Consider the following 10,149-nt stretch of genomic DNA (forward strand, 5'->3'; position numbering starts at 1 on the left):
TGGTGAAAGTTCCACAGAATGTCTTTAAATGTTTACAACAGATAGCTGCGTTTTCCTTACAAATTGAAATATTATCTTGAGAAGGAATCTGAGGGCATTCCCTGGCAGTCCAGTGGTTAAGACTCCATGCTACCACTGCAGGGGACCCGGGTTCGATCCCTGGTCCCTGGTTGGGGGAACTAAGATCCCACGTCCTGCAAAACACACGGCACGGCCAAAAGAGAAAAAAAAAGAGAGAGAGAGAAGGAATCTGAGTCTTAAATATGGACCAAGCAGAATGAGGTGCTCTTATCAGTTACTGATGTTTGCCATGAGTATCGGTGGTGTGAGTGTCTATGTATCTGTATGTCTGCCTTTGTATTGAACTATATCTTCTTAATGTCTTTGTGTCTTCAATCCTGCCATACTCCTGAAATGAACATCCGTCTTTACTGAAAATATTGAGGCTCCCTAATTTACAGTTTTATTCATATGGAATTCATATGGAATTTCAGGGGATCTCAATTGGCCGAACAATCTTGAAAAAGAAGAACAAACTAGGAGTACTCACACTTCCTAATTTCAAACGTTATTACAAAGCTGCAGTAATCAAAACATGGTACTGCTATAAGGACAGACATGTAGATCAATGGAATCGAATTGAGAGTACAAAAACAATGCCATACATCTACAAGCAATTGATTTTCAACAGTGGTGCCAAAACCATTATATGCAGGGAAAATAGGCTTTTCAACAAATGGTGCTGGGACAACTGGATATCTCCATGCAAAAGAATGAAGTTGGACCCTTATCTCATACCATATACAAAAATTAATTCAAAACCAAAGACCTAAATGTAAAGCTAAAACTATAAAATTTTTAGAAGGAAACATAGGTCTAATCTTCACAGTCATGGATTAGGCAATGGTTTCTTAACTATAACACCAAAATCATAAGCAACAAAAGAAAAAATTGATAAACTGGATTTCATCAAAATTAAAACCTTTTGTGCATCAAAGGACACTCAATAAAGTGAAAGACCACCCACTGAATGGGAGAAAATATTTGGAATATCAGATCCTTAAATCTGATAAGGATCTAGTATCCAGAATATATGAAGAACTCAACAATAAAAATACAAACAACCCAATTTTAAAATGGACAAAGATTTGAGTAGACATTTCCCCAAAGAAGCTATACAAATGGCCAATAAGCACATGAAAAGATGCTCAACATCATCAGTCATTAGGGAAATGCAAATCAGAACCACAGTGAAATATCACTTCACCCACTAGGATGGCTAGAATTTAAAACTCAAACAGAGAAAAATAAAAACAAAATACCAAGTGTTGGCAAGGATGCAGATTAAATTGGAATCCATTTGTACATTGCTGCTGGGAATGTGAAATAGTAAATAGTAAAGCTGCTGTGGGAAAAAGTTTGGCAGTTCCTCGAAAATTTAAACAAAGTGTTACCATATGCGCCAGCAATTTCACTCCTAGGTATTTACCCAAGAGAACTGAAAACATAAACAAAAACTAATACATGAATGTTCGTAGCACCATGATTCATAATAGCCCCAAAGTGGAAACAATCCAAATGTCCAGCTGAAAAATGAGTAAATAAAATGTGGTATAACCATACAATGAAATAATAATCATAAAAGGAATGAGGTACTGATACATGCTACAACATGGATGAACCTTGATAACAGGATGCTAAATGAAAGAAGCCCGTCACAAAAGACCACATACTGTATGATTCCATTTGTATGAAAAGCCCAGCCTAGGAAAATCTGTAGAGACAGAAGGTAGATTAGTGGTTGCTTATGTTTGGGGGCATGGGGATTTGCGAATAACAGCTAAGTACTATAGGGTTTCTTTTTGAATTGCTGAAAATTTTCTAAAATAGTGTTAATGGATACACAACTCTGACTATACTAAAAGCCATTGAGGGCTTCCCTGGTGGCGCAGTGGTTAAGAATCTGCCTGCCAGTGCAGGGGACATGAGTTCGAGCCCTGGCCCAGGAAGATCCCACATGCCATGGAGCAACTAAGCCCGCGTGCCACAACTACTGAAGCCCGCGCGCCTAGAGCCTGTGCTCCACAACAAGAGACACTGCAATGAGAAGTCTGCACACAACGAAGAGTACCCCCTGCTTGCCACAACTAGAGAAAGCCTGCGCGCAGCAACAAAGACCCAGCGCAGCCATAAATAAATAAATTTATTAAAAGCCATTGAATTATATACTTTTACTGGGTGAATTATAGGGTGTGTGAACCATATGTCAATAAAGCTATTTTAGGGACTTCCCTGGTGGCGCAGTGGTTAAGAATCCGCCTGCCAATGCAGGGGACACGGGTTCGAGCCCTGGTCCGGGAAGATCTCACATGCCACGGAGCAACTAAGCCCGTGCGCCACAACTACTGAGCCTGTGCTCTAGAGCCTGTGCACCACAACTACTGAAGCCCGCGTGCCTAGAGCCCGTGCTCCACAACAAGAGAAGCCACCGCAATGAGAAGCCCACGCACCACAGCAAAGAGTAGGCCCCACTCGCCGCAACTAAAGAAAGCCCGCGCACAGCAACGAAGACCCAACGCAGCTATAAATAAATAAATTTATTTAAAATAAATCAATTAATTAAAAAATAAAGCTATTTTAAAAGGGACACCATCAAGGAGGAATTCAGAATGATGACATTTGCTTTTTTTCTGTCCTTGGTCACTTGTCTGGGCTCTGGCTATGCTAGATACAGGATTCTTTATGAAACACTGTGTAGCAGAAAGAAAACTGTTACTTTGCTAGTTGTTGGCAAAGTGTCTTTGGGGAATCAAGTATCTTTCCTTAGGAATGAGCCTTCCTAACTTACTTGGGGATCATTTGAGATTCAGAGGAGACAACCAAACCTGGAAACTGCTCTTTGTTGAGAATTTGAGGGCAAGGAAGAACTGAGAAGGGAAGTGTTTCTGCAAAAAAGGTGGGAGGCTGAGATGCTTTTGGACAGAAATGCCTGAGAGACTCAAGAAAAGAGAAGCCTGCTATTCAGCATTAGATCATCTGCTGAATCACACTGTGATATAAATGTCCCTTACTGTTAGCCCTGAATCAGCAATAAAACTCTGCTGTCTTTTCTGTGTGATATTGAGGAGTATGAGTTTAAAAAGTAGCGACTTGGCCCCTCCCCCCCCATGCAACAATGGAGCAGCTGCAAAGTACAAAGCAGAGAATGAGGATGGAGCAGAAATCAGAGCTGTCATTGGTCCAGGGTATATAAGCCTCTGAATTCACAGGAATCTTCCAGAAGAGTGTGGCTGAGTGTTTGAATACATTGAATCTATATATTAAAGGACACTGGGTTCCATATGCTTGGCAAGCCAGAGTTTCTGAATATGACATATGTTGCAGGGCTGGGTGCCTTTATAGGTTACAAGATTTTAAAGGGGGGGGGGGAGCAGAGAATGTGGACAGCAGGAAAGAGGAGACTCATCGAGACAGGAAAGAGGATTGTCCTCAGCAACAGTGGTCAATATTTATTGCGCAGGACAGAGAGGCACGGTTTTATGGAGGTTTCTGCTGGCTGACTCTGGAACCAAGCCCATGAAAATTGTGATCCTGACACCAGGGAATTCTGGTGAGAAGGCACAAGCAGGAGATCTCCAAGGAAAAGCTTCAGACACCGTGGCCCCCCAAGGCTCTTGGATATGCTCCAACAGCCTTTAATTTGCCATGGAGATAAACACCCCACTCACTGGATGTTCCGACGAAGATCCAGTCATAGGGTTTCCTTCAGAGGTGAGCCAGGTGTCTTCATAACTCTGCAAAGTAGAGGATCAAGCAGAAGCTTAGACTTTTCCTAAGTGGGAAGAGACCTAAATGGAAGGGCAGGAGGTGCAATCAACTGAGCACTTGGGTCCTGGTTCATTGGAAGGAACCATCCAGTTGATGGGGATGCAGTTGGGCGATGGGGTGGGATGAGTGGTTCGGACACATCTGCGTAGAACCTGGTTTTCTGCTTCGTAACGTGTGGGAGTTGTGCTTCCCAGAGGGTGAGGGACCTGCCATGGGGGATCCTCAGGACCCATACATCAGGGACAGGTAGAAAGAGGAACATCAGTGCCCCTCTCACCTGCTTCTCCAAACCGTTCTCTTGTTTCCACCACTGGGAAGTTATCAGTCGGTTCCTTGTGTCTTTGGGCACTCTCTGAAGTTGGGAAGTAGTTAGAAGAGGGAGATTTGTGCTTCCAGATCTTCCACCATCTCCCCAGGCCCAGGAGCACAAGCTCCAAAAGCGTGAACAAGAGACAGAGCCCAGTGACCCCAAACATGGTCTTCAGGAAGATGGTCTTCTCAGAGGGGCGAGACAGATTACAGCTTATACTACCAAGGCAAGGCTCTCGACGACACGCAAAGGAGCTGGGCATCTTGAACCCGTACAGATGGTACTGCCCCCCCAAGGCTGCCCCTTCAAGGGCCAGTCGCACCCCCAGCTGTGCCACATAGGCCCAGAGCACCCTGGGGCTTCCAGCCCCCGAGGCATCTCTGCTTTTCTCCCCTTGGCGGATCAGGGTCTCCTCTTCCTTCTTCACCTTTTCAGATTCCTCCCAGTGCCAGATCACATGATACAGAGTGAAACCCATGTAGAGGGCACTGGGTACAGCCACCAGGGTGACCTGGAAGGCCCAGAAGCGCAGCGGGGAGAGAGGGTGGAAGGCATCGTAGCAGGCAGCCTTGCAGCCCAGCTGCTGCGTGTGACACACGAACTCGCTCTGCTCGTCGCCGTAGACCCCCGTCCCGCTGGCGGCCAGCAGCACAAGGCGGAACCCCAGGAGCACGGGGAGCAGGAGGCGCCCCACGGGGGTGGAGTGCCGGCTCTCCTCCACCGCCAGCCGCCTCAGGAACCGGCCGCACATCCTGTTAGGGAGCAGAGGACAGTGGTGAGTGTGGGTGTGCTGCCCACTGCCCTGTGGGAGAAGTGCCAGGCCAGCTCTTCACTCCCAGTCCGACGATGACTAAGGCAGGCTTCCTTGCTCCTCTCCTAGGGCCTGGCTGATCAAATACCGTGACCCGAGAGCACCTCTGTATAGTTAACAGAATCATCTATGTAAAATATTAATAGTGAGTGTGGGTGTGGCTTTCTCTTCTGTCCCCCCTCCTGTACTGCTGGAGGGGAGAGGAACTCTCGGCCTGCGGGGAGACCAGGGTCTGTCTTTGTCTCTCTCTGTCCCTCCCTCCCGCTCCTGCTTCTCAAAGGCTAAATAATCAGAGACCCGAGTCCTCTGAAAACCATTGCTTCCCTAGGTGATGGCTGCTAGGTCTGGTGCTACTGTCAGTGTCACCTGAATGAAATCAGTGCTGCCCCTGGGAGGGGTGGGCATTGCCTTGCCCATCTGCTTTTCTCTGGCTTCAGGCCCCCAGGTGCTCGCAGGTGTGTCAGTCTGGCCCCCATTACAGTGGTGAGACTGAGGTGAGGTTAGGTTAAGGGGCTCGATGGGGATCCAGTGAACAGAGTGAATGTCAAGGCTTGCTCTAGTCTGATGTTCTTTAGACCTCACCAGCTTAGGAAAGGAGAATACTTTGAAGAAAACCCAGCAGAATCTACTGGTTAAACAATGGTGTTTGGGCCAAAGCCAGAGGTGACGGGATAAAAATTCAAACTTCAACTCTGCTTTGTCATTGCTCCTTGGGTTTATATCTCCCTCGTGGTGAGAGGTGACCATGGTCGAGGACAGGCTTCAGAAATTCTTCTGTTCTCTGGACAAAATGGCATCATGCTACAAGTCCAGTTTGCCATCTTCTTCTCTGTCCTCCTCAGCAGCCCTCCTCAACGCCAAGCTGCTCTTCCTAACCCTCCCCCTTCAGCCCAAACTCTTACATACCTGGTTCCCCTCACTCTCAGAAGACCATGCAAAGCTCTGATTCCAGAGAAAATAGACTCATTAGTGTGAAACCCTGAAGCTCCTTCTTCTCGTACCTTCACAGTCACGTCCTGCTGTAGCATCTTAGACAAAGAAGTGTCTTTCCACTTGTCCAAGGCTGCCCTCCCTTTCAAGTCTGTGTCCCTGGGTCACTCCTTCGAGCTTCTTCAAGAATTTGACCCCCTAATTATCTTTCCTGTAATTCAGACCATCCTTGTTTCTGCTCTGACCTTGAACTTGCTTAGGTTTCTTCCTGTTAAGTCTAATAATAATAACCTGAATTTCTAAGTTAACATAGCAGCAAGTGAGACATGCCTAATTTTTCTCACGTCGGCTTCCCAATTATAATACCCAGAGAGATACACAAAACAATCTTAAATGAGTATTAGTGTTATAAGCTACAGATAAGAATGGACCACATGCCAAAACTTAGGCAGAACGGTCACTTTTGTGCAATCAAAAGAGACGGATTGAGATGCTTCCAAGGGACAGTTCTAAGGGCCTCAGTTGACCAGAGGATTATGTCACCATCCACCAACTGTGAGGAACCATATTTGAGCCGCTAAGAATCAAGAGTCCGAACCTCTGCCTGCCCCTCAGTCCCTGTCTTTTTTCTTCCTTCATAGAGTGTGAAAACTTAGAAGTATATCAGGCTGCTGAAAATTCTTTTCTATAAAATTGGGTTAAAATTTTTAGAAGAAATTTATTTCCAGTCTCTAGAAAGATGCAAAATTGGTCCCATGATTAAAGATGGCGTATTGAAGATAAAGATTTATCCCTTCTCATCCCTAAGACTCCTCAAAAATGAGAGTAAATGGATCTTTACATGTGTACACCCACTATAAATAGAGTAGGAGAAAGATCACCAGCTTGATCTTTGAAGGCAATAAGACAGATTCTGGGGGAAATTAGATCAGGGTGCTAGAAAGCACATTGGATAATTCTTCCAGAATTCAAAGGAAGAAGATGAATAATTGAAAATAATAAAAGGTAAATAGATAAGGAACAAAATCTGTTTCTAATTTGGAAATCAAGACAACAGTAAAAGTCACTAGCTTATGTATTGGTGGGAAAGCGCTTAGTGAAGTGTCTGGGAAAGCAGTGGTTTCTCCATAAATGTTTCAGTTTTGTTTGGTGAAAACTGAGCTCCACAGCAAGTTTCAAGGCTGGTCCTGGGTTTCTCAACCTTGGCACTGTAGATGCTTGGGGACTGATAATTTTTGTTTAGGGGTAGCAGCGGTGCTGTCCCATGCTTTGTAAGATGTTTAGCAGCATTCCTGGCCTCTATCCACTAGATGCCAGTAGCACACTTCTCCCCTCCCACCCACAACTGTCTCCAGATATTGCTAAGTGTCCCCTGGGGTCAAAATCACCCCTGGTTGAGAACCACTGCTTTAGGGTAGCACTGGTCCATCACCTCTCCACTCTTGGCTTCAGTTGCCAGCTCTGTAAAGCAAGATGTCTGCACCAGACCATCTCGGAGGGCTTTTGTAGGGCATGATAATCAGCCCATTTCCAGGCTGGTTGTACGTCCTCCTGTGAGGATGCCTGCAGCCTCTCCCACCTCATAAGTTCAAAGGGTCCCAGCACTTGGGATTGGGGGAGAGCCCTGGGCTCTGGGGGTTTCTGCCCTGGCCCTCCTGGCGAGTCACCAGACTAAATGCTAACTTGGTAAATTCTCAAGTCAAGCTCTCCACTTCATCTCATTTCCAAGTGCAGGCCCAGCACTGTCTACACATGTTGCCAGCACATCCCCAGCAGACCTGGAATTTAACACAGAGCAGCCCTGGCATATTCCAAGTGTCGGGAGTTTGAGTAGCTTCTTGAAGCCCTCTCTCTGGTTCTTCTTTCCCGTGCCCACCCAGACCTGTAGCCAGACACCCAGATGTCCTCTGAGAGGCTCTCAGAACCGAGCTGAGGTCTCCAGGGCTCACCACAGAGCTTCGGGGGTTTGGAAGGGAGAGAACAGAAAAAGCAGGACAAGAGGGCTTGCTTGAGATCCCTTGGTTTGGAGCACCCTTCCTGCCCTTTGCCCCGCGGCTGTTATAACCGAAACAATGCTTATTCCACACACATTCCAGGGCCTCCTGGAGGGTGCAGACAATAAATATCCTCCTCCATCTCCCCGAGTCTGCAGACCAAAGGGAGTTTCCTATAAACCGAAGCTCAAACACAGCTGTCCGTCCTCCCTCCTCCCCTGCTTTCCTGGGACCCTGTGGTCTCCCCATCTGTTCCAGCCGTCCCCAGCCCACCCCTCTCGTTCTCTGAGACCCGCGTCCTCCTCCCACAACCACGTCTGCAGCTTTGCCCACAGGGGGCCAGAGACCCCAGGCCAAACTTCAAGACCTAGGTAGCTGAGGGCTCAGTATTGTTGAGAAAGCTCAAGGGACCACTCTGTTTCTCCAAGGGGAGAAATAGTTTGCAAATCAATTTATTCGGGAGGGGGCTGGCGGGATCTGAGCCCTGTCAAGATTTTAGAAGCAATTCCTATGAGCTCAAGAGTTGGGAGAAGGAGGAAAACGCAGAGTTTGAGGGGATTTTCAAATACGTAAACAGATTTTTTTAAGTTCCATAGCAATTTTGTTAAGAATTTTTCTAAGCATCTCTTGTTCTTTGGGAGAAAAATTTCAGGATACTATGGGCGGCAGAATCCACCTCAGAGAGTTAAGGCATGAAGGAAGGATGTCCGCTGAGGCCAGCACTAGAGCAGCTCCCTGCTTCCAGCTCACCCCACCTGGCCTAGAAAACATTCTAGATCTTTTACTAAAGTGCGGTCCACGGTGCAGCAACCCTGTCATCACCAGGGGTGCAGAACTTCAGGCCACACATCCCAGGCTTAGCAAGTCAAGTCTGAATTTTAATAATAATCCCCAGGCCGTGGGCGTGTGCATTAGAGTTGCAGATGCACAGCCCAGAGCCCCAGGTGGTCCCCACCACCACTGCCCCAGGCCCTGTGCCAGCCCAGCTTTGCTCTGCCTGGGCACTCACCTGGCAGCTTCGAGCAGAAACACCAACAGCCGGGGAGACAGGCAGAGGTAAGATCCCTCAGGCTGGAGCCCGCAGGGTCCCAGCTCTCCCCCAGGCCCTGCCTCCACGCCTCCACCCACTCCTTCCCCCGCCCCTTGTCTTTCCTGGCAGCCTTAGCGCAGGGTCAAAGAATCGCAGCCAGAGGGGCAGGCAGCCCAGCTGCTAAAGAATGGGCTCTGGAGAATAACCCTCTGTTGTCGAGCGTGAGGGCTCTGTCTTCTAAGTGAACTGAAGTGGGGATTTTCAGATCATCTGAAGGGGCAAAGGCTTCGGCATGTTTTCAATATAGCGGCCTGCAGGCAACAACAGATAGAATTCCATACATTTATCCCTGGACATCCTCTCTTCTTGGCTGGGAGAAACGGGCTCTCTGCAACTCAGGGAGCCCAGCCCCTCTCCACCAGGCCCAGGGAGAATTGCAACACCTGAGTTCCAGATACTGCCCCTGTGGAGATCTGAAACATCATTCCACTATTTTCTAGCATTTAACATTGTTATAGAGAAGTTCAAGTCCAGCTCAACAGTCTTCATCTTTTAAGTGATCTGATCTTTTTGACAGTTTGCCAAATGGATGATTTTTTACCTTTGAAGCCTGTTCACTCCTCCAGGGGATACTATTCAGCTAGACATAGAAACCTCTCACTGGCTCTTTCCTGTTCACATGTGGTACACAGGAAATATGGATGCATCCTTAGGGCCAAGAAACTCTGGGCATACAGGCCATTTCCAACGCAGCCGCATCTCCTTCCGTTCATCTGCTGGATATCCTATCTCCTGCCTTTTTGATTTAGCAGTCGGGAGTCAACACACTGGAGCCCCTCTCACCGGGCATGAGATACAGGAGGCAGCACCCTCACGCCTTTCCCTTGGGGAGAACTAACAGCACATCTCTTTCCAAGGCAGCTTCTCTCCAGAGTTAATCCTCTCTCCCTCTAATTTCCAACAACTCTGCCATTTTATACAACTTAGACGTGGGTGTAGAGTTAGAGTGACATAACTTATTTATTTGGTTTTCCTTTGAAATATTGCATTTTAGACTAACAAATCACTTTAGAATGTCGTATGTGTTGTATTTTCTAAAATGTTGCATCTTGAAATCCCAGTCCAAATTTCCAATATCTTGTTACACCAACATTTATTTAGTTGCTTAATAAATGATGGATATTCTAAGTGCTAAATGGTTACTAATTCACACTTCATAACAACTTTATGAAGTAAATACTGTTAC

General features: G+C 46.8%; 1 protein-coding gene across 1 annotated transcript; it reads right to left on the minus strand.

The window, feature by feature from the left end:
• Nucleotides 1-3,817: 3,817 nt before the first annotated feature.
• GJC3 (gap junction protein gamma 3) lies at nucleotides 3,818-8,966 on the minus strand. The gene is made up of 2 exons (XM_007186672.2): nucleotides 8,883-8,966; nucleotides 3,818-4,890 (listed from the first exon to the last, which is right to left on the minus strand). Exon 2 carries the CDS (start codon nucleotides 4,887-4,889, stop codon nucleotides 4,065-4,067), a length of 825 nt encoding a protein of 274 aa, XP_007186734.1. The 5' UTR covers nucleotide 4,890; nucleotides 8,883-8,966; the 3' UTR covers nucleotides 3,818-4,064.
• Nucleotides 8,967-10,149: the final 1,183 nt, after the last annotated feature.

This window comes from Balaenoptera acutorostrata, chromosome 15, assembly GCF_949987535.1.
Source record: "Balaenoptera acutorostrata chromosome 15, mBalAcu1.1, whole genome shotgun sequence".
NCBI lineage: Eukaryota > Metazoa > Chordata > Mammalia > Artiodactyla > Balaenopteridae > Balaenoptera > Balaenoptera acutorostrata.